The sequence below is a fragment of the Phalacrocorax carbo genome, chromosome 3 (genome assembly GCF_963921805.1).
Source record: "Phalacrocorax carbo chromosome 3, bPhaCar2.1, whole genome shotgun sequence".
NCBI classification, from domain to species: Eukaryota; Metazoa; Chordata; class Aves; order Suliformes; family Phalacrocoracidae; genus Phalacrocorax; species Phalacrocorax carbo.
The window spans coordinates 8,845,362-8,870,567 of NC_087515.1; the positions used below are offsets into that span (position 1 = coordinate 8,845,362).

The window sequence follows — 25,206 nt, forward strand, 5'->3', positions numbered from 1 at the left end:
TTTCTCTTTTATAATTAAGTTCTTCAACAAAACTGTTGTTGCCACAAAGTATTGAGTTATTAAAGGAACCTGAGTGGATTGAAGCACCATGAGTAGTCTGTAATGGAAATGCCTTTTTCAGCCTTTTTTTCCTTGTTATAATGCTGTTTGCTAATGTGTCTGCTGTGTTCGCTCCTTCACTATTAATTGAAAAACTTCTGATGTTCCTTTCTCTGTTTTAAATTTCTCTTCAAAGTTTGGTAGGGAGACCTAGTTATAATCCCTAAGTTTTGGTTCAAACTGCTGTTCCAGAAATTTCAAACAATGTAGGGGATTGTAATTTTTGATAAAGGTGCTTCAAACTCAAACAATATTTGATTTAAATATAGTAGTTGCTCTTTTACTTCTGGGATCGCTTTAGGACAGCTGGGAAACCCTAAGATAAACACAAAATTTTATGTTTGAAAATCAATTCTGTGCAGAAACAATTTTTTTAAGCATTAATGAACATATATTTTATTAATAGTCCCCAGCTGGAAGTTACAACTTCATTTTCCAGAAAGAAAAATGACTTTTAAATGTTTCATGTGTCAAAGGATGAGATGAAAAACATCATCTTCCTGAAACAAATCAAGGCAATTAGTATATCAGGTATTGTATGTTTATTTGTAGGCTTCTTTACAAGACCTGTAAAACCTGAGTATTTGAAAGATTTCCTATGATCTAAGCCTACAGTCTCATCCATGAAGCTTATGATTTTGTAAAAGGGAACAAAAAGGCACTAAGTAACTGTTTTGCTGTAACCACTTGGGAAACCTGTTGCATGACAAACTTAATTCAACTAAATGCTTGAACTGCTGACCAACATTCCAAATTTAAAGAAACAAAAAGTACTAAAAAGTGCATGCAACTAGAAAATAATAAGTTCTTTATTAAAAGATTTTTGTGTTGTAAAGTCATGTCTGTTCTATCTCCTGCTCAGCTTTCCTGAACAAGCGCTAATGGCTATTTTTGGACTAGGTTGCTTCTTTTGGTGCCTTTTGATAAAAGCACATACCCATTAAATTTAGTACAGTTAGGTACTGGTATTTATTTAAAAGGTATGAATTACTGTGCCATTTAAAGTTAATGGTTCCTCTACTCTGTCTATAGCAGGCAGGATCAGATGCTTCAGAGAAATATATAAAAAATATGGAAACCGACAAATAGAGAATAACCATCCCAGACAGGAAACTTTGCTAACATTACTCACTCACAGTCTGCCACTTGGCAGAGGAGTTTCAAATTTTGGGTGGGAGGGAAGTTCTCCCTTAATTTTGTCTTACTACTTTTCCTTCCCAAGCATGCTGGCTGCAGAAAAGCGTAATTGCTCTGTTCTGAGATTAGCTGTCTTTGAAAAGTGCACATTTGTTATGTTCTGCATTCCTAATCTGTATTGTATGATTAAGGTGTATATTGAAACCCAGCGGTCAGTATTGCGTTGAGTCTGTTATGCACAGTGCATCCCTTTGAAGAAACACTTGACATATTTTCAATTAACAGAATTAAAGTAATGAAGTGCCCTTCCCACCGCCATGTCTGCATATCCATGTGTACACAAATGTGTGCAGTACTTCTGCTTAGTGGTTGGTTGTTTTCTTGGTGGGTGTATGTGGGGGGAGGGGAGGGGTTGCTGCTGATTTTTGGTTTTGCCAAATATAATCACAGTCTAAAACATGCTCGTTCTGATGAAGGTAGTTTCATACTGAAACAACTCATTTTCTTAAGCTATCATCTTCCACTGTAAGATGCAGCTAGCCAAAATGATACCTCTGTTTTTAAAGGCTTGTCACAACTGGCTTATTTCTGAACATCTGGAATACCAATATTCTTGACCTAAATTAAATTTTTTTATATAGTGATGAACGTTACCTGTTTGTGCTTATTATATATTTATTTTCTTTCAAAGGATGATTTTGAGGTGAAATCTGAGGACCGTGCCAGTGTCATCCAACAACTTGAGCAAACCATTGAGGATCTGAGGACAAAAATTGCAGAGCTAGAGAAACAGTTCCCTGTTGCAGAGGTACAGACTGCTGGGAGGGAGCAGGAAAATGAGCACACGCACGCAGTCTGTGGGGAACTCAGCAGTGTGACTCTTCAAACAAACAGAGAGGAGACCATACCCAGGACTGCGTCACAAGCGAGATCTGTACAAACGTCACCAACGGAGGATTATTTAACACACACAATGCCTTCAGCCAATGCACTGCCACAGCCACCCCCACCACCGCACTTAGAAGGGGGCAAAAGTGAAGGGCCGACTCAGAAATTGCCAGCTCTAGAACTAAAGCCCACATTTTGTTCTGAAATCTCCTTAATTCTGTCACCTAAGCTAATCTCAGTGCCGATGGACGCAAGCCAATCAGTAGAGAGTAGTATGCCGCAGTCACTTCTTCCAGGACCCAAAGTTAATTTGTCCCTTGCATTTGAAGGGGAGACTGAAATGCCGGCTTCCCATCAGCCTCTAAGCACTGTAGATGAGATTTGTAGTGAACATCTTCCTCCTTTGCCTGTGGAGCCCACATGTAGCATCATCCCTCCAACGCTGCCAACCACTGAACCATCGTCTTCTCTGTCTGGAGCACATGGCCCTTCCCTTGCCACTCCCATGTCCATGGCAGGAGTACCACCCCCGCCGCCCCTGCCCGGCTCAGGGCTCCCTCCTGCTGCCTCAGCAGCACCACACCTGGACCACTCTTTGTCAGGCATACCACCACCCCCTCCTCCACCACCTTTGCCAAGTGGGGAGATACCAATGCTGCCTCCAGCCCCTCCTCTCCCATGTGCTGGAGTCCCACCACCACCTCTACCACCACCTTTGCCTGGAGCAGGAGTCCCACCCACTCCACCCATTTGGGGCATCCCTCCTCCACCACCACCACCTTTACCTGGGGCTAGTGTCCCTCCCCCACCTCCTCCTCTGCCTGGCCTGGCAATGCCACCCCCACCCCCAGCACCACCTCTGCCTGGAGCAGGGCTGCCACCACCTCCCCCACCTCTGCCCGGAGGAGTCATCCTGCCCCCTCCGCCACCTCTGCCTGGTGCAGGCGTCCCTCCTCCACCTCCTCCGCCACCTCTGCCTGGTGCAGGCGTCCCTCCTCCACCTCCTCCGCCACCTCTGCCTGGTGCAGGCGTCCCTCCTCCGCCACCTCTGCCTGGTGCAGGCGTCCCTCCTCCACCTCCTCCACCACCTCTGCCTGGTGCAGGTGTCCCTCCTCCACCTCCTCCACCACCTCTGCCTGGTGCAGGTGTCCCTCCTCCACCTCCTCCACCACCTCTGCCTGGTGCAGGTGTCCCTCCTCTGCCACCTCCTTTGCCTGGGTTGGGGATACCACCTCCAGCCCCACCACCTTTGCCTGGAGAAGTATCCCTTCCAGTGACAGCCCAGGGCAGCACCTACCCAGCAGGCCCACAGGTCTGTGGGTTTCTTCCTCCTCCATTACCATCTGGTTTATTTGCAATGGCGATGAATCAGGAGAAAGGGAGCAGAAAACATGTAATAGAGCCTTCTCGGCCAATGAAGCCTCTTTACTGGACAAGAATTCAGCTCCACAGTAAAAGGTAAGTCATAGAGTTGTGAAGAGGCAGCCTTATGGCTGTCCTGGTAGTGGCATATGTTATGAGTAGAAGTCATTATTTACTGCTAGGCAGGTCTTTGAGAGAACCTCAATGCAAACAGGGTTTTATTTGTAGTTGGACATGTAAATGGGGTGCCTGTTTTATTTAAAGTGCACAAACTCAAGTAACATTGTTTGCACATGAAAGCTCTTTGAAGGTATTGTTTTCAGCTGTCCTTTGGGGTTACATACCACGCGTTGATCAGAGATCAGGGGGTGACTGTGCCACTAAGCATCTGTGAGATGGTGTTTAAAATGTTGTAGTTGTGCTTCCCCTCAAATCAAGATAATGTTGGTGTCTCTCTCAAGCAGCTTGCAAGTTTTGGTAGTGTCTTCCCTCTAGATTAATGTAAGCTGAATGCATTTTATCCTCCTTTTTCCTTTCTCCAGTGACTTAGAAATCCTTCTTTTCCCACCTTGTACACTCAGCGGGCAGATTCAAACTGCAATTTATTTGCATGGCAGCATAAAGCTATTCTGCTAGCCTTTACTTTGATATACTTGTTTTTGATTGTTGATGCTTTTTGTTTGTTTGTAAAATATCGTTCTTGGTCATGAAAAGAAGTTTCCTTATTCTTTTCTTTACGTCTCTGAATACTGATTGTAAAACCCTTCTGCTCCTATTTCATAATGAATTCCTTTCTTTTCAATTTCTTGCCACTGTCATGCAGGTGGTCTGCACATAACTGTCTATTTCTCTTTCTCTTTGTGTCTATGTGTGTTTTATTGCCTATATGCAGACTATTTATATTCCTAGGTATGTAAATTGGGTAAATATAAATGAGCCTGTCCACTATTGTGTGTGAACAAAGAAGCAAAGAAGTATGGGGGAGAATCAACAGTATATCTCATCAAAATGCTGCTAGAAGTAGTTAGGCAACAACTTTTAAATTGCTGCTATTTTATTTTCTTCATTCCTCCATTTATGACCTTATTTAGTTTGACGTTGCCCTACATAGGTCTTTTGCTTAACTTTAGAGATTCTAGTGCTTCACTTGTGTGGGAAAAAATTGAAGAGCCTTCCATAGATTATCATGAGTTTGAAGAACTGTTTTCTAAAACAGCTGTTAAAGAGAGGAAGAAACCCATTTCGGACACCATTACAAAAACAAAGACTAAACAAGTGAGTACTCATTTAATTTCAGATCTTTTCTAGGCTGCTTTTTACGTAAAGACAAATTTTTGCATGCAGCTGAGGTGAATTTTGCCTGGTGTGAAATCGTTTCCATATATGTACACAACATGTAGAAATAAAAGGAGAGAACGTAGGGTGGGTTTCAAAGCTATATGTACGAAAGACTAAAGAACTTTTTTATAATTACTTTTCAATTATGTATTTTCTTTAAAAAAATCTTTGCTTTATCCACTTAAAAATTAACAAAAATAAACCTAAAATAATTAGGTGCATATATGATGTTTTGAAATTGACTGCACATGTGCAGTGAGTGGTATATAAATTATTCTGATTAATTTTATAAATTAAATAGTTTCATATGAATTACCATGACTTCAGAGAAAAATTATGTTTAAGAATCTAAGTCCTAATGTTATACCAATCATAACAGTTCTAAGTTTGTGTTGTGTTTATATATATATAGTGAATATGAAGCTTATGCATACAATAGATGACAAGCACAGTTGGGAAAATCCAACATTAATCAAACTGGTTTCTTGAAATGGAATGGTGTACAGTAAAAAATAGGAAGCATATTTTAAATGTAGAAGTTAAAACCTTGGGGGAAGAGAATTGAATCTGAATACTTACATGACTGGAGAGCTGTGATGTTCTTGGTATCGGTGTGAAAATAGAGTTGTGGTGGTACGATAATTAATTTGCAGTTAAACTTTAAGGCTAGAGAGGAGAATGTTCTTATGTAGAATCCTAAACAGCAGTTAAAGTTCTTGCTTTACCTCATCTTCACATTCCTGTACTCAATTCAAGACTATGCTGTTCTTTCCATCATCTGTTAACATACTGGACAATGCTGTACAAGATTATTTTTCCACATTGGTCATACAGTGACTCTTCAAAATATCAGTGTGGTAGATATTATGTTTGAATATGATGTCTCCACCTAGTAGTTCTCGAGATCCTGCCTGCACAGACACCTTTGGTCAGCGGTATAAACACGCAGGCACTGTTTATTGTGCCGGCAACCTGCTGCAGGCAACAGAACTGGTACTGAAGTTAAGATGATTATCCCAAGGTGTTGGATAAAAACTTTATCTGGACGGATTGAAAGGATAGTTCAGCCATACCTGAGTGGCTGATTATCATGTACCCGTGTGCTGCACTGGCTTGTACTAACTGGCATGTGAGGAAAGGTAACGGTGCTGCTGCTACCTTGCTGTCCTGAAATGAATCTCCAAAGCGCAAGACCTTTGCTCTTCTTCCCTCCTTCCAGAAAAAGCCCCTTTTAATGGTTATTCTTAACTAAATTAGTATGATAGCTCTTCAAGTAAAAAAAGCAGTGCAAAGGTACCTCTCACGCTTTGCCTATGAACTGTTGCTCCATTCACATTTCATGAGATTTGGTGATGCAAATCTCTCAACAGAGTAGAAATGACAACTGTTTAATTCTGTAGCATAAACAGTGGTTAGGCAGACAGTGATTATGAATAAACGTTAGATGTAGATTTTAATACTGAGTATTTATTTTTCTTACAATGCCAAAAATTTAGATATGTTGTCACTAAATAAATAAAATGTAGATAAAACTAAATGAAAATGACTGATTGTTCTTAACTTCTTTGCAAAGAAGTAGTTGTTTATGACAGAAATTTCCACACGGGTTTAAGGCAATCTAAGTAGGTGCCGTCATCTAGAATGAAAATTGCTGTGGGCCACCTAACTTGACAGAAGAGAATCCCGTGTGTTTCTTTTTCTCTGGTGATCAAATGAATGTACTGCTCTCCAAAAGAGAGAGAAATTGCCCAATGGTGAAAGTCTGATTTGTTGAACTGCAGCATCTGGGGGGGGAAAGATCAACCAAACAGATAATTACAGGCTTTCATTAGTACTACAATTAGAGCTGTCATTTATTGCAGATGTCAAAGTTAAATGTTCATGTGTGCAAATCCAGTTTGGGCTTTTCATAGTATTGACATGAGACAAATGAAGTAGAACAGCTTCACAAAGACATTCTACGTACGCCCTCTCAGCAGTTTGGAATGCTGGCCTTCATTTTTGAAATTCTCTTCATTTATACCGCAGTAAACACTTGGATAATGAAGTCCATCCATGTTTAGCAGAAGAAACAGTTATTTGGGAAAATTATGGCTGTAACTCCACAAGTATGTTTTTATAGGAAGCACCAAGTGCTGTTTAAGTGGTTACTGACTTACATGGTTTCTATGATAGTTACGGGTGTTGTAAAGATCTTACAAATGGTGTTTCTGTAGTGATTTTTACAGGGACGATTTATGCAAAGCAGATGTGTTCTGTCACCTGTTGAGCTATGGAGGAACGTTGTACAGAACAGAACCAGGACCCACAAAGCTCACTCTGCTTTCCAGAAACGCTCTAGTCTGGCAATTGGTTTTCTTCCTTGCACTGATGTGCGTGTGTGCTGAGCGGATGTATTGCTTAGATGGATTGGATGTAAAATACTAGCTACGCTAGAAATAGTAGTCAGGAAAAAATGCCCAGATAACCTTCAAATGCATAAAATATTTGGTACTCTACGTAAACAACTGATTTTAATAAAACAATGTTTTTATTGCAAACTGAAATAAAAATGTATTTACAGAGGAGGCCACATGGTTGGGGGGAAATTCTAGCTAATCTGAAGAAAGATTTGATAGTTTTGGGATGTTTTAGTGGGTGAAAGATTAATTATTTTGGAGTTCACTGCTGTTTGCGCACAGAGCTATTTATGCCATAGAGTATATGCATATGTTTGCTTGTTTATGTATATAAATATGCATGGCATAATTATTTCTAAATGGTGACCCCTTTTTAAGTAGTCAAATTATCTATATTGTTGTGGGTTGTTTGGGGTTTTTTGAGTTAATGATTGAGCTAATTTACTCTACCCAAGTACTGCTTCTAATTGTTTTTTCCTTGGCATGATCATCTGTAAATAACTTAATACAATATAAATCAATAATGCTTTAAACAAAAAAATAAATATTACATCTAGCACTGAATGAAGGCCACATTAAAATCCATTCCAGAACTTTAAAGAAAGAGAAAAAATGCCGTGTCAATATTTATTTGTGAATGCAGCTGGGTTTATTCTTACTGTGTCTCATTTGGTGCTACAGCAAAAGCTGTGATTTATTTTGCTCTGTTAAAATGTATATGTCAAATTCTCAGCTGCTGTAAATGTGTGCAGGCTCACTCAATGAGAATGCCTACTAAATCTTCAAAGAAAGTCCTTTATGGGCTATATTATAGGTGGGGCTGCCATTGCTACCTATTAAAGTGGCCTGGCTTTCATTATAAGTCCCTGTTATAACTGTGCCAAAATTAAGCTCTTTAGGCTGCAAGTTCTGTTGGGTTGGGGTTCCCTGCCCCCACCCCCTAGAATTGGGTGTCTCCTTCATTTTGCCAATGTTAAGAAAGAAAACAAGGTCTGGTTTTGCTCATGTCCACATAGTTTCATAGACTTGAAATATGGAAAAATTTTATCAGATACATGTCAGTTGTGTAGAGGGTTTCTTAAATTTTGCCACTTTAGAGGCTATATCTTAGTTTCCATTGCTCAGGAAGGATTTCAGGTATAATTCCAAATACTTTTTTCCTAATGTTGTACCAGCAGGTTGGAAAACGGGTGAAGAGGAGAGAGGCAAAGGAAGATTAAGATGAGTAACTGGGGAGGGAGTGAAGAACTGAGGAGACCTGACAGGTGGAAATATAGAGCATAATAGGTCTGATTCTGTGTCATCTCTTATTCTGTTTAAACTAGTTTCTCTCAGAAACTTCTTGTGACCTGGGGTATTCTTGACCTGGATGTTCCTTTCAGCAAATAGTGGATCTCATCAAACCTATGGTGTCTGGCCCAAGCAAAGGGTGAAAACCTGCTTTTGGTGTGTCTTTCTTAGCTGTGCCATGTAGTTACAATACTAGTTTTGGTTACATGGCTAGATAGTATTTTCCATAGGACCCGTTCCATAGTTATGTGGACTGTGTGGGAAGAGCACAGTTCATAATTATTACTTAGGAAATGAATATATTACCTGAGTAAAAAAAAAAGCTTGTATCAGTTGTTGCAGCACTTAAAAAACTTGTAATTAGTGAAGCAGGAAGAAAAAGGATAGTCTTATGATTATGACCACATGCTAAAAAATTATGGTAAATGCAATATAAAAAATGTACTTACATGGCAGACATTGGCCAGTGTGCCCTGAATGGGTTCAGCATAAGAAGTGTACAGAAGGGGCTGAGCTGATTTACATAGATTGCTTTCTGAACCTTTGAATAGTCATCTTAGAAACCTTACTGATAATCCTCTAACTGTATTTTTGGAAAATAATATACATGTAACTGCAATGAACTTTTCAAGAGCAGACCATGTGTTTATAATCTATCATGTAAACGAAATAAAAATGTTAAAGATATTCTCATATGGAAATTCCACTGTTAATCTATTGACATTAAGACTTTAATCTCCCCCTTCCACCCCAGAAAATAAATAATAGGTTACTAAAGTTTCATTCTGTTTCAAAAGCCTTAGATGCAAACAAGATGTATCAATAAAACTGTTTAGTTAATGATTTCAGCATTTTTGAATTTTTAAGCTGAATATAAAGAAGCGGTGGTAATAGAATACCGCTAGAAATAAAATGCCACGTAAAATAAGTATAAATTGCTAAATAAGGTAAATGCCATACTGAGTTAACAGATAAAAGTTTATTCATGTTTATTCATCAACAAGGAATGACATAAAGGGAAAAATAACTTTCTGGAACGAAGGGTTTATTCCCTCTCCAAACAGTAGAAGCACTGTCTTAAGGAGATTTCTGTACCCACACTTACTGATCTATTATTACCTGTGTCAATGGCACGACCATTTGCTGCGAATTTACGCACTCTCCAGAGATACGGTTGGGGTTCTGCTGCCCCCACAGGCAGCAATTTTAGAGGGCTTGACTGATGCATCATTTTTATTTATACAAGCAAATAATTCATAATGTCACGAAGTCATTTATGAAATTAAAGAATATCTCACTTATTTGGCCTGTAAGAATAACTTCTTTTATGAGATGCTGTGTGAATGTGATCTCTGTTTTTACCTCTTATTCTCTTCTTTATATGGCTTATTGCATGTTTTGTTATTATTTGTTTTATAACTGTATCTACAAAGTTCTTTGTTGCAAACACAGTTTTAACTGACTGCATCTGTATATCAAATATATTTACTTGTTCAGGCTTCTCCGGTTGGTGTCCTCAATTAACCACATGCATTTCCCGTTCTTGTTTGCTTCCTGTTTTCTTTTCTTTGGATCATATATTTGCAAGTTTAAAAACAAATATGAGCTTGGCATCTGACAGTCTTGCAAACTCATCTTGTGACCTCAGAGCTCTCTGAATTTCTCTGTTTTGTTTGTGTATCCTTACCGGCACTGAAAGGTTCTGCTGATGTAACGACCTGTTTTAGATGCTGCTGCTGGATTCTGTGTGAGCGAGAAAGGTTATGTCTGTTTTTTAACCAGAGGAGCGGTGTAGAGTGACAACGGCCTCGTGCTTCTCTGTGCTCTGGAAGACCTCAGCAGGGGAAGGTCTTACTGAAAGTTTGTTCAACTAAAGAGGAAAATAGGCCTTGGGTTAGAGTGAGTGAGCTGCAGCTCTTCTGTGAGACTGAAAGCTGCATAACTAAAAAGCATAACCTAGATCTTGAATCGCGGCAGAAAGATAGCTGCCATCCTGGGCTGTGTACAATTCTTGCTGTACCTGACGCTGTCGAGTACGGGTATCTTAGTTACAGCCATCTTTCCAGGGAGGTTGGCGATCTCGCATCCTCATAGCCAGTAGTTCTACACCTTTCAAATACTTCTCCATCCCTCCATGGTACTTCTGACTCACTGTAAGGGTTCAGTGCAGTGGGCATTGTAGCAATGGGTGACATAAGAGAAGAAGAAAGGAAGAAAATATAGAGATAGCAATACGCATTTCTTCTCCCATCTCTCTGTTTACATTGATTTTGCTAAGGAGGCAAGAAGCAACACTTTTTAGTACAACAGTTTTTAAATGTAATCAAGAAACCTCCAATTTCTTCAGAATCAGATGTGCATATGGAGTGAATGTGTTTCACTTAGAAATTAGGAGTTTAGTACAGTGGTCATGATGATTTAATAAAAAAAGAAAATCACTGAAGTGTGAATGTACTTGCCTGTATTACTATCAGATCCTAACTGATTACAAATTAAAGAGATTTTTACTGTCAGTAGGAAAATCAAGATTCTTAAGGTTAAGGGTTTTTTTTTTATTTGTAGAGAAGTAGTGATTTTTCAGGGTTTTTCTTTGTGGCTATATTTGGTTACTTAGTGCTGACTCAGTACAAACAGCAAGAACAAAAAAGTTGTTATATTAATTTGGAGTAGGTACAGTGAATAATGTCATACTTTTGACTGTAACAGTATGTCCCCTTTAAAAGTGGAAATACTAAACCTTTTACAACATGAGGTGGGTTTTTTTGTTGTCTCCTACTAGATATAGTGGGTTCTCATCTTTCTTGGGGACTTTTTTGGTATGGGGTTTTTATTTGCATTCTTTACCCTTTCCGAAACCCTCCACCTTTTTCCACGTCTCTCTCCCTGACTTAATGTGGTAACTTTTTCTAAAATAATGAAGACTATTAATTTTAAATGTATTTGGGAAAGCAAGAGTTTTCAAAAAATGTGTGCAGTTGCACGCCTAATTTGAGTATGCAGTGACAAGATTGTTCATAGCAGTTGGGCTGATCACCTGCAAAAACCACCTGCTGACTGCATTGCAGACCGTGCATGAAAGTTCTGGCTTTCATACAGAGTTTCTAAGGAAACTTTAGCTTTTTGGGTTGTTTCTTTTTTTTTAAGGAGTTTATATTGTAGCATCTGAACATGCATTTGCATTACTAACCCGCAGAGACACTTTTGATGATTACAAACAGAAGATCTGAAAATATAGAAGCAAAACTTTAGGTACCCTGGTCCTTTAGCTGATGAAAGAAGGAATAACTATAATCATGGTACATAACAATGAGTTAAACTCTCAAAGAGGAGCTTTAGGTATGGGAAAATAAAATCCTTGTGACCTATTTTTAAACTAAGGAATTTAAATTTCGCTATTTGTCTCCATCCCCTACTCCAGTCCTTAAAGTTAGAATATTGTCATTTTGTAGTAAGGGACACATTACTGTTGTTTAGCTTCCTGTTGAGGAACACAATGCTTATCTAACTTATTACTGTATATCTGAATCCAAGCAATCTAAGTATTTTTTCATCTAATGTCAAAGGTGAGGAATATTAACTGGGGTAGCAATCTCTTAGTAAAAGATTACTTCTATAGTAATTATTTTATGATATTCATTTTAAACAATGCTTTTTTAGTGATAAAACAGCATAAAAGGGCATGAACTCTTTCTCATCTGTATTGTTAAAAGCTTTATTTATGAAAGCACAGTAAGGTAATACATAAAATGAACAAAAAGTAAATATTATGTTTAATCCTCACCCTCAAGCATAAAGTTACAGCATCTACAAACTGGCAGACACAGCTGCTCGTCAACAACACGACATGTCAACAACTTATATCTAGAAGTACATGACAAAGAGAATTTTGAAACCTGAGGTATCTCCCCATAGATTATGAGAATCTTCAGTGGAGAAAGTTAGCTTGCAGAAGGGATTCCAGGTTTGATTAGGGTAGGAGACAGAAAAGTGCTCAAAGTTACACTTTGATTGATGTTCTGTGGTAAAAGTCGAGTTCAGTTAAATCATCATGTGCCATCAGCATGGATATGCTGTTAGACAGCTAGGACTGGGTGTTGGGTTTGGTGGGTGGTTTTCTTTTTCGTAATCATTAAGTAAAGATGTTTGATCTCCAACTGTACTAAAATGACCTCATTACTTGAAGTAGTCCCTGCCTTCAGTCTCACACCTGCCAGAAGTCACTTATGGATTTACCTTTAAAAAAAAAGCAAACCCTACAGACAGAAAAACCCATTCATAAAAGCATAATGTTATTCTGTTATATCTGTAAGAATACAAGGATATATATGTGAAAGATATGATGGGTCCAGTTCAGTGATTGCCAGTTTTACCTCTGGAATACACTTGAATCTACAGAAAAAAAACCTGTTGTCACAACGCCTAGAGAGAAAGTGACCGCATTACTGCCCTGATTACTGCTTCTTAACAACTTGTTTGGGACTTTGGGGTTTCTGCATCCTCTCTGCAACAGTTACAAGCTATAGGCCTTTGTACAGTGGAGTTTCCTGCATGTGACATTTTGTAATGTACACTAGTTTTTCTTAACCAGTGAGAGCCTTGGGATAATTTTGCTTAATGCTGGCGGTCAGAATCGGAACCAGAAAATGAGAATCACTGCAAATTCCATGCATTAACTAAATATTATTCTGGGGAAAGGGAATCTTCATATTCTTGCTTTGGGGTTCTTATCAAACATGTGTCTTGTGTTACCTTTCACTAAATATCTCTCTGACTTTTTTTGCTTGTGTTAAACAATCAGGAATAAATTTGGTATGTAGTTTGTTTACTGCTTAACAATGAGGACCACTCAACAACTAGAAAGTTTGTCCTAGACTTAAGGCTGCAGATAATATCTCTAACTTCCTTTTTATTTTTTTTTAATTTGTTTAATGCAGAGTTCCAGAATCCAAACTAAAAAGGAGCTGTGTATTGTGTCTGAGGCTTTAGATCTTGTAGAGATTGGATTTATCAAACTTCTGTTGTTCCACCTTTAAATGGTGTCACTCGTCTGAGGCCTGTAGGCCCAGACTATGTAGCTGATTTATTTTATTGCTTTATTTTTAAATATGGGAATTGCTTTAGGCATTTATGCTAATATTCATATTTTCTGAATTAGTGTTGTATTGTTACAGCCATTCTATTGGAGGAAACTATAGTATTCGTGCAACTGACTGAAATGGGAATGAAATGCACAATGGAGACCAGTACAAAAATTGACATAAACCCTACATTTTAAGTAAAGCCAGACAAAACTGGTAGCAGCTACATAAAAACGCCTTTTCTGTTGCCATTCTGCACCTATTCACCTGACAAGTCATGCTCTTTGGTATTCCTTTGATGTCGTGGTTCAGAATTTTGGCAGCAAAGACAACCTATTCTTCACAGGGACAGTGCTTCCCACCCCCGCCCCTCCAGATCTCTAGCAGAATGTGCCGCTCAGTAAATAATTATTATCCTGCACATCAGGTGACTTCCAGAAAAGGCAGATTCTTTTTCCTGCTAACTTTCAGGCCAGATTCCTTTTAGACCACAGGACTTAAAGGGATTTACTAGGCCACTAAATCTGGTCCTATAGCATTGATGGGAACCACGTCCCCTAAGAAATCATGTTCTAGCCTGCATCATAACAACATAGTTAATTTATGTGTTTCTTTTTCTCCAGTGTTAGCCCCCTTGCTGTATTTGTAGACCTGATCTCACTAGCTCTGAGCTTTAGATTGTTGATGGGTGGTAGAAACAGTGATTCCACAATTTGAAGCAAATATAGTAGTGTATGGGTGTTGGCACCATTAGAAGTAGGAGAGTCTTAGGAACAGACCCCAGCTCATCCTTGCTTTCTGGGACTCCAAGACAGAACAGTGTAGTTCTGCTTCCTTTCAAAGGTCAAGTTGTGGACCCTTCCTTGGTCCTAGGTATGTTCGCGCCTGTAACATTGGTTTGGAGAATACCACTTAACAAAGATATTTTACACTCTGTTTTCTTCTTTTGTTTTGTTTTACTCCTGGACAACATGGTAGCATGCATCAGTTCCATTTCTACTTCATTTTTGCAGAATGAGAGTGACCAGAAATGTACGCAGTTACTCCAGATGATCTTTTGCCACTTTGTGTGGCTATTGTTATTTCCTTATAGGACTTTTGTAATGGGTTTGCATTTATGTTTTAATTGAGTCTTTTTGTCAGCTTAAGGATAGTTTTCTTGTTCAAAATAAAGGCAACAAAGGACTCCCTCTATATGTTGATGACAGCAGCAAGCTTAAGTTATTCTATTATTGTGAGATGTTTCAGACTTCAGCAAAAGCACTAATAGTGGAAGCTGGAATCAAGGGTCTCCCCAATATTTTCCATACCGAATTCAGTCTGGTCAGTGTTGTTGGAGTGGACAGCTTGAAGGAGAACATTTTGAACTTCTGTTAGGTAGCGTACCACATTGCTTCTTTGTGTTGCTCTGCCTTTTCTGGAAATACGGTTTGGTAGCAACACCAGTTAAAGAGTTTCTGTTCTTTTTGAAATTTTGTACCAACTTTTTTTCCCTGATAGAGTGTAACATACTTGTTTGGTTGTTATTAGAGATCTACATTGCAATGAAGTTTTTAGAAAGACTTCATCTGTACCTTGCTACCCAAGATTGATTTTATTTTATGAACTTTTTTAGGCTGCAAAAAAGTAAATAGATAATAGTTTCTTTTTACAGCAAGAAAATCTTATATTATTTGTCCCAGTTTTATCTAGTTCCAATAATAAGTGAGATTTATGTTCCCATTAAAAAACAGAGTGATTTTAGCCTATGAGAAGGATAGTGTGGGGCATCCTAATTACATTTTTCTAAATTATTTTAGTTTTCCCTTTGAATTCAGAAAATCTGACTATCATATCCTATTTTAGTCCATTTGACTTCAGTTTTAAATTCCTAATCATATATTACATGAATTAGACAATTGCAAAGGAATGTCTTGCTAATTTCTGACAGATGATGCCAATAGCTATGCCTTGAATTTAGGTCTTTAACCTCATGAACGGTAGTTACGACACACTTGGTTTCTAATTTTAAAATTTTCAGTTCATGAGCAGAATGCTGTATTTTCACTTCACTGTAACTTGTTAGGAATCTGTGAGGAAAGGAGGATGAAATACTCTATACTTCATAACTGCTTGTTGTGAAGGCTTATGGGAACAAAAAACAATTAATAAAACAACTGGCCATCCAACCATATCCCCAGAAAACCTGTACTGCAATCACTGAGTTTCTCAAATTTCCATTCCTAAGCAGTCTCAGTGGCAGAGTTCTGGGACAGGCTTTTACTTCTCTTCAGCTACTGCTCAAACATCAACATGCAAACCTGTCTGAAAACTTCAGTGAATCAAAGTTGGCCACAGGGCAAATATCTTATGGGTATTTTATGGGTTGTTTTGTTGTTGTTTTTTTTAAGATGTGAATTAGATCATGACGTTCTTTACTCTGGCTAAATTAATTCTACTTTTTCTAATCTCATTTCTGCTAATTGATGTCTAAATAATTTTGCCAGTTGGACTGTAGATGATACAGCACCTTGGTGCTGAGATAGGAACTGTGTAACTTGAAAAAAAGTATGTTTCCTGACTACAATGTAAAAAGAACTCGAACTTACAGTTCTAATTATCAGGCTCTTCTTCTTTCCTCCAAGTGATTCTCAAAGACTTTCTTCAATGCATTTAATACAGTGTAAAACTTAGCAACCTGAGTAGATTAAATATTAACCTTTTCCATCTACGAATGGTTGTAGCCCTGCATTGAACAGTACTTCACCTGGAATCACGTCATCTTACAGATAAAGGTCCTTTCCTGGCATTGCTTGCTTCTCATATCAATGAGATAAAATTTACAGTAAGCTGAATTCAAACAGCTTAGGGCCCTGTGGAAGACAGTCTGTGAATTTGTCTGTTGCTTTTATGCTTGCAAAGCAAATATGTACAAAAGTGTATTTTAGTGGCTAATTTTAATCCCCTAAAGCAAGAAGTTTTGATGGCTTGATTTTTATTTTTTATTTATTTTAAAAACAAAAAAGCTTTGAGACCTTTTATATTCCCTAAAAGTGATCAAAGAAAATCCCAATATGTACGTGGTTATTTTGCTTTTTAAATAAAATTCATATTGGCGCCTACTACGTCAAACATTCAAATAAAATACAAATTCTCACAGTTTTAGCTTACATCAAAGATGGAAATCATTGTGTGGTTTTGGAAACCAAAGCAATTCCAAGATAGACACAGTTGGAATCTTTTTTTATATGACAGCCTGTTTCATACACTTAGTAACATCAGTGTGAAGTTGAAAGCGTGCATCCTAATAAAGGAGGAAGTCTAGGGGAACTTTTATAATGACCCTTTTAGGATCAATATTCAACTAGGTGGCATAGTTACTTACACTTGGGATGGATTTAAGCAGCAGAAGCAAACTTTAAAAATAATAAATTTACTCATTTTGCATGTGTATATAGACTACATGGTACTATTTCTTGAGTTTGTCATTAATAATGTGAAATATCTTGTACATTTTCCTGCAGATTACTACTAATCATTGCGTTTCTTTTGGCAGGTTGTCAAGTTGTTAAGTAACAAAAGATCTCAAGCTGTTGGAATATTAATGTCTAGCCTTCATTTAGACATGAGGGACATTCAGCATGGTAAGTGAAATAAGTATTGTTGATTCTAGCTCAGATCACATCATTAATGATCTGGAAATGCTAATTATTTCTATCTCTTGATATGTAAAAGAAACTAAAAAGAGATGTTTTTTACTCTATATTTTTCAGAAAATAGCTTGCTCTCCATTTATTTTCCTCTTTCTAGTAACATATTCCCTTGTCCCGTGTAGAAAATAAAACTGTTTATTTGCAGAATTGCCATCTACAGTTTTTGGCATCAGTTATCCAGGTGGTATAAAATATAGACACTTTGATTTTTGTCTTTCTGAGGAAGTAAGTCTGATGTGTTGTTTATTTTAATTCAGATAGCCTCAGGACATATCCAGAAAAGTACATGATAACATTTAATTAATACGCTATATAAAACAGTTCCTATAGTTGGGTTACCACAAACTGTGGCGTTCTTTCATCTTCAATGGCTTTTTTTTATAAAGGCAGATCTTTTGGGAGAGTGTAATACTTTTCACATTTATGCTAAGAGACAGTAGTGCAAAAAGGTGAAAAGTAGAATTGCATTTATATTCACAGCATCCCTTGTGTTTCCCAAAGGCTTTGGATAGATTTGAAGCAGATTGAATTATCCTGTGAAGTGCCAGCCTACCTATTAAATAAATGTGGTTTCAAGTATAACACAGACTTCATAAATCACAAAAACATCTTGTGAACTTTCTAGACTACATATTTACATCCATGCATTCGGTTTACTATGACTTGCTTATTTTGTGAAATTATTCATAAATAGAACAAATTTCAGAGCACTCTGTCAGCTAGTGAGTAACTCTTAATCACAGTTTTAAGTTTTTATTAAACTGTTTTGATGGTTACTAGACTTCCTCAAGCTGAAGCACTTAAGATGGTAGTCATAGAGCAAGGCGCCAGTACTGGCGCCAAGAAGTACTTGGTATTTCCAAAGCTGGCAGATGTAGTTCAGTTAAGTCATAGAGCAAAATCTGAAAACAATGATATGGTCCTTTCCTTCAGTCAAATATTCAACTTGGTTTCAGTTAATAATGAGAACCTTATGAACAAAGGAGTCCGCCTAACATCTGTGTCTGTGGTGAAGCCAACACAAGTTCATTGAAAATTTGCTTGCTTAACATGCAACACTAACAATAACATGGCATGAATGTCAGTAGTTGAAGGGGTCAAACAATATTATGCTTAACCTTTATCCTATTACAATATTAAGTACACATGATCATCTAAGAGCTGTGTGCAGATTTTGTATATTCCTCTTTCAATAGCTCTTTTCTAAAACCAAAAGGCTTTGCAAAGGGGAACTTAGAGTGCTCTCATTCCCTTGCTGTGCAGAAGCGATCGAACCAACATGAGAGAACTTTTGTCTGGTGGGGGATTTGTGGAAATGGTTGGAAGATCCTGGTGTTAAAAATGTTGTTGTCTCTTTTGAAGAACATAAAATAGGTGTGGAGGAAAAGTGGTGAGGAGCAGGGAAGAAATTTGCATGGTGGGGGCAAGGAAAATAGAGGAGAGATCTCACCAGGAAGTATTTCTGGCATGAGTCGCTCCATGCAGAGTTCTCAGAGTGATCTAACCATAGAGCTTGTGGAGAAATTATAAAATCACAAGCCCAAGTACTTAGCTTCACCTTCACGTATGCACTATTTTAACTGGCTTGTTAAAAAGTAAGGGGTTTACATTTTTTTGAGTTTTATTGCTTACTGGTTTATCTGCTGCAATTTGAATGTACAAACATGAAGGTATTATCAAAAATTAAAATAATGTTAGGGTGCCTCCACTAGCAAAATAGTTGATATATTTGCATCTTTATATACAAAGATTTAAGATGTATGACAGTAACTACAGCAAAAAATGTGATCAGTGTTCTTTGACCACTGGCCCAGGGTTTTAGTGGTGGTCTTGAGTTTTTGCCATGTTTAATGTACGGTGACATGTACGTTTACCCATCTCTCACTCAGTACAACACAAACAATATTTTTTCATAAATCTGAAAAGCAGTCAAATGAAACTGCCCCCGCCCCGACTCTGACAATTTGTGGTACTAGGCAACTTACTTTATAGGCTTTCTTGTAAATATTCCTTATATTGTATATAAAGCATATCTGTGGGATGCAGTATTCATGCAAATGGCAGAGGAATTGTTGGGGGGTTTTTTTTACTGGCCATAGGAAAACACCCAGAAATAGAGAGGAAGTTTTGATGCAGTGTGGTATTCAGTCCATTTCTTGGTTTGCACATTATAGTGTTTTATTTTTCTAATGGTTTAGAAAAATTTCAAAGTATTTCAGGAACAGAAGGGAAAACAATTGTGCTGGCTCAGTTCACCTAATACATTGAGGACTTCAAGATTTAATTCATATTTTGTTTAACTGAAAAGCTTAAAATAATAACTTGAAACTTTGGCAAATGCTGTATTTAATGTCTTGGAAAAGTTTTTTGGTTTGGTTGGGGTCTTTTGGTGTATTTTTGTTTGCTTTTTAAGATACAAAACAATGGTGAAATATTGCCTGCGAGAAACAGTCCTTGATGAAAGATTGTTTTGGAAACTTGAAAATTTGAATAATTTCTGATGTTTTGTTCATGAATCTTGAACACTTCGCTACATTTTCATGCACATGTGATCAGATGGCATTTAATGAAAGATCTCAGAATATTTTTAGGTATGCTAAATAGCCTTCTCTGATGATGATAATGATGATATCCTTGTTAAGTGTCAGCTTGTAGAATTGCATTTGTCTGCTCCTGACTTTGAAATGTGTTTAGTAAAACAAACTCCCAAACCCTGGCTGCTTTTAAAATATTTTTACAGTGTGGAAGAGGTAGTTGTAATAATCAGAGCACATTTGTACTGAACTCTAGTATGTCTTTCTAGTAGTGCTTTAAAGTAGGGTAGGTTGATTTTTTTTGTTGTTGTTACGGGTTTTTTTTTAGTAGATTCTAATTGCTAACAGAACTCCCAGCTATTTTATGCAGTCTAGGCTAGAACTGTAAGAAATGTTTGTCTCTAGTGCAATTTTTCTATGTTATTAGTACAAAAATGAGTCCCTTTCTCATGGTTTCTCTGGTTTCACACAAGGTTTTACTGATGCCTATTTTTTTACAATCATCTATCAACTATGCAAAACACTTTATCCAGGCATTTTGCTTGCTTTTTTATTTTCGCTATACCACAAATATCCTTTATCCAGTATTATGTTCCCACTAGAAATATAGCTGTATTTGGCTGCATGATACAGGCAAAGCTCGAGAAATGCCGAAGAAGCACTTCTTACATATTTTTCCTTTATAGCTCAGATTTTCTGCCTAGAGAAAAGACTTTGGTTTTAACATTAGCCTTTTAGGTTTTTTTCTTAACATTTGAGAGATGCAACATGTGCTTAAACTAGAAATCCAAGAAGATTCCAGTTAACTACATGCAATAATCTATGATGAACACCCTATACATTAATATATAATTGCGTGTTAAACCTTGTGTCTACGTTTAGGGACCATGTCTCTTAAATAAGATATCTCTTTTTTTAAGAAGTTGTCTGTCATCACATGAAATGTTACAACTGTGTGAAATTGTGACTATGTTGCAGAGAATATCGTTGCCTTCTGAGACTAGCAAAAAAATTCTTCTGTGTGTGGAAAAATAGATGGAAAAAATAAACTGAAGATGTCAGCCAGAAGAAAAGCAAATTCTATATTCCATGCAGACAAATATTTCATTTACTACAGAGTCAGATTTATATCTAGTCTTTATTTCCAAAATGGAAATTAATCTTTTGTTCAGCAAAATAATCTTAGTCAGAATGTGCCTTGTAAACGATGAAAGTAGAAGTCTGGCAAAAAACAGCATATGCAGTTCTCTGTCTTTTGAAGTTGTCTGTAATCTTTTCCAATTCAGTAAGTTTCTCTTAACAGGGTTTCTCATTTCAGGCACTGTGTTACCTCTGGCATAGCCACAAGATGCCAACTCTGTTTCTGTAAGGTTTTGCATAGCGCCTTGTTGTTGCCCTGGCTCTTTTGGAAGCAGTTTGGAAATTTCTGTCTCTGAATTTTGGGCCACCTTTCTCATATCCTCATTTAATAAGTCATTTTCCCCCCTTCTCTGAGACACTGGTAATACAGACTTTGATGGAGCTACCTGTCCCACTCTGATAACTGGAAAAAAAAAAAAAAAAAAAAAGCAAGACCAAGGCTTTTCTTATTACAGCCTTCAACTCATTGTTGGTCAGTGATACTAGGAAAAGAAGTTAAATGAAAGAACGTAACAGGAAAAATAGTTATGGAAAGTGCAGGCAGATTCACTTAACAGCTGGTAAAGCCCAACTTTTTAATCTGGATTTGAGATTATTTTACTGAAATTTGTATTTGCAGCAGAGCTTGCTCTACTAACAGAAGTACTACTTTTAACGACAGATGTACCTTCTGCCCTGAATTAAAGACAGATGTGCAGGAAGTGAATGTACTTTAAATCTTAGTGGGCAAAATAAATGTTTATTCTTTAGTATTTGGCTATTGGTGGCAAAGGAACATGAGAAAACCTTGGGTTTGTTTTCTTACTCGACTCTTCGCACTGACACATAGAAACAATGAGCTAGGAGAGACTTTGTCAGAGGTTGACTGAATTTATCTGGAGGAGAAGGACAAAATCTCTTATGCTGCATTATTTAAATGTTCTGTGCAGGAATTCTTCACGCATTGAAGCTCCACGCAGTCTCAGTGGTCATAGGTCCAAGAGATGCTCTAAATGCAAGGCAAACAGGAAAGAATGAGTCAACATCTGGAAAATAAGATTAGGATTTGTTTATTTTATGGCAGGTCCAGAGGTGATCTGAGCATTATTTATCCGAATAACAATGTATGTGTATAAGCATAATCATCTGAAACGCATAATATGGGTATCTTCCCAAAAGACATGTTACTGTTTAAACAAGTTATGAGGACAAAACAATACATGATTGGATCAAGTTTTTTTGCACATTGTCATACTGGGAGGTAAACCAGCTGCCCAAGATTGTTACTTCTGTCCATTAAAGTTATGGAAAAAATCCTGGATGTAAGAACATATATAGAACACTTTTTCTGTCAGATGGCAAGTCTGTATTTCTTCGTTAAAGGAATGACCTATAAAGCAACCACAGCTGGTGCAGGTTAATTACAAAGTTTGAAACTTTACATGGCTTATTAATTGAGAATTGAAATTTTTTTCTTAATCAAATATTGAGCATTCAGACACCTAAAAACTTAAAAGATTATGGCTTAAGCTTCCCCTCTGATAGCCTTTCCAACAGGTGTTGAGATTCTTCTGAGACACCGCCAAGGAAAGTTGATCGGTTCAGCATTTTTCTGTCCTGTGAACTAGCACTTCCTCAAATCTTCCCACCATAATCCTTAGTCCTATTTGGCTATTTCTTCTTAGCTTTATGCTGCCATGTTCATTACATTATGCTGTCTGTTAAGATTGCAAGCTTACGCATTTTATTTGCTTGTAATTACTTTACAAGCTCCTATTGTGAAATTACTGGTAAGGAAAACAATGGAATACACAAAATGAGTTTTATAAAAGACAGACTAGAGTTAAATTAATGTGCCACACGTATGCATTGCTGCAAATGTTTCTACTGCTTTGCTGCTGTTAGGATGCCCACAGTGTTATGTACTGAGCAGCCAAAAGTGATTCTGGAGCCCTTGTCTGGCCACTCCTGCCAGAGGCAGCCAGTGAGGAAGGACAACAAAGGACCTTGGAGAAAGGTGAGGTTTCCAACGGATGTGGCACAAACCCCTGAGCTGTAGATGAAGGCCCTGAAAGCCAGTCCTGAGTATTGAAAGCATGCCTCAAGTCCTCTTTCTGTCCTCCAAGGCTTTCTGAAGCTTAGTTCATGGTGACCAGAGGCCAATAAAGCCATAGCAGCAGTTGTTGAGGAAAAAATACAGTCTTGGTTATCATTTTCTTTAAGTATGCATGTAACATGTTAAGATAATGAAGGACAGAAATATTCATATCACCAAGAAAGGAACTGAAAGTTTTATGTGATACATTCTTTTGGAATTTACAATTAAAGAGAAATTTACAGAATTAAACCCCTTTTTCTGTAACGCAAAATACATTTTAGTTTTTTTTAAATGAGGGAAATCATATTGAGTTTTTTCACAATATTTGAATCAGTGGAGACTAATTACTGCCACATTGGATAGTTTGGATAATTAAAGATTTTTGTTGTTGTTAAGAACATATGAATGTAATTTAATAGAGAAGTTTTGTAAGAAACTGTAATTGCATTGTTTGTCTGTTGTTTCAGTTGAAACAGTTTATTTTTTTTCTTGGAAGTCTGATTAACTTTGAAACTTTGAGAGAAAAGTTTCAGGAAAGTTCTGTTCTCCCAAAAGAAAAAAAGCAGTACTGTTATTTCTCATTTCTGTACCATGTAGTCACTCATAAGAGGGATGATTACAAAATTCTACGCGTAAAAGCAACAAAATGCATGCTATTAACATTAGTGCCATGCAAAAACTATGAGGGGCCCGGGGAGGGAAGGAGGAAGAAAAGGAGCACCTGGTCTCCTTTCCGTAGCAGAAATATTTTCCACTGTTCATACTTTTATATGTTGCTGAACAGAGATTTTAGCATTATGAAATTAAGAAAGGCTTATTAATTTACTAAGATGCTCCAATAACGCAGTAACACATCTTTTCATTAAGTCAAAACGTTTCAAAAAGGATCTTTGCCATAACAATCCGTCTGTGATTTCATGTTCATGTGTTTGTTAGATCTGAATACATTTCTGTACACAAAAATTTGTATTAAAAAATTAACAGCACTTTACATGTATATTGCCGTTAAAATCAAATTTAAGTACAAGGTAGTTAAAATGAGAATTCAGTAAAACATGCAGATAAAACCCTTTTTTTCTTTTTTTCAATCATTATAGTTTTTATCATTCCTTTTTTAAGGAAGCAAATAAAACTATATGCTATATTTGATCAAATGGAGATCTGCCTAGCTTAGTACCTGATCTCCTGTGTGGATAACCGGGGAGCGGGCTGAGGGGGGGAAGGTAAGTGGCACTGACTGCTCATTATGTAATTTTTATAGATCTCTATTTTATCTTTTTGCAGTAGTCGTCTTTCTCCAAATTGAAAAGTTTGTTTGGAACAACTTTTATACACGTTGTCTATTCTTTGTATTTTTTTCTTCCCCCCCCCTTGCCACCAGTCTAAGATCCGTAGTTCTCTTTCTTCCCTTTGCAAATGAGGTGACTAACTCTGTATGCTATTTTCAAGATTTATGTGTGCCATATGTCTATGCCATGCTATCACATCATCTTCTATTTCAGGCTCCATTTTTTTCTATATTGTTATTGACATCCTGCTTGCCCTTTAACTGTTGCTAATTATTGAGCTTAGGTTGTCAGAGAACGATGAAAAAAATCTGAGTGCCTCTTTTGGGGCAGTAGCTGCTAATTCGGTATCCATCGCAGCGTTTTTACAGTTTGGGTTCTTACCCCTCCCCCCCCATCTTCTTTACTTGTATTGACACTGAATATTTGAGAGATCCTTTTGTACATGTTTGTGGTCAGCTTTAAAATGGCTCACTTTTATTATCTGCTGACGTACTACCTCACATTCGTTAAACAAATAAATGATCTGCAAAGTTCCTAGTAACACTGTACTTTGAAAATTGATTGTCCATTTTTGTAATTAATTTCCTATTTTTTTGAGCAGCTCTTATTTTTAATCAGAGTAGACCTTTCCTCTTATCCCATGACAGCATAATTTTTTCTGAAGCTTTAGGTAAGGACTGTGAGGAGCCTTTTGCAAATACAGTATCAGTCTGATCGCTCTTACCTGTGCCTCTGTTGACTCCACTGAAGCAGTACTACTTAATTTGTTGCTCATGAGTGTCTACTACAAAATGACATGCTACCTGTCTTTCTCATTACATTGTTTTATCTGTATGTTTTTTCAAAAGAGCTGGTCCTCCATGTAATATAGACATTTTCCAGG

The 25,206-nt window shown here is 37.4% G+C and overlaps 1 protein-coding gene across 1 annotated transcript in view; it reads left to right on the forward strand.

The window, feature by feature from the left end:
- Nucleotides 1-25,206, forward strand: part of FMN2 (formin 2) — a 159,588-nt gene that overhangs the window by 48,315 nt on the left and 86,067 nt on the right. The window contains exons 5-7 of the mRNA XM_064445773.1: nt 1,928-3,582; nt 4,617-4,761; nt 17,127-17,214. Of these exons, the coding sequence (XP_064301843.1) occupies nt 1,928-3,582; nt 4,617-4,761; nt 17,127-17,214 (1,888 nt within the window). The remainder of the gene's footprint in view (nt 1-1,927; nt 3,583-4,616; nt 4,762-17,126; nt 17,215-25,206) is intronic.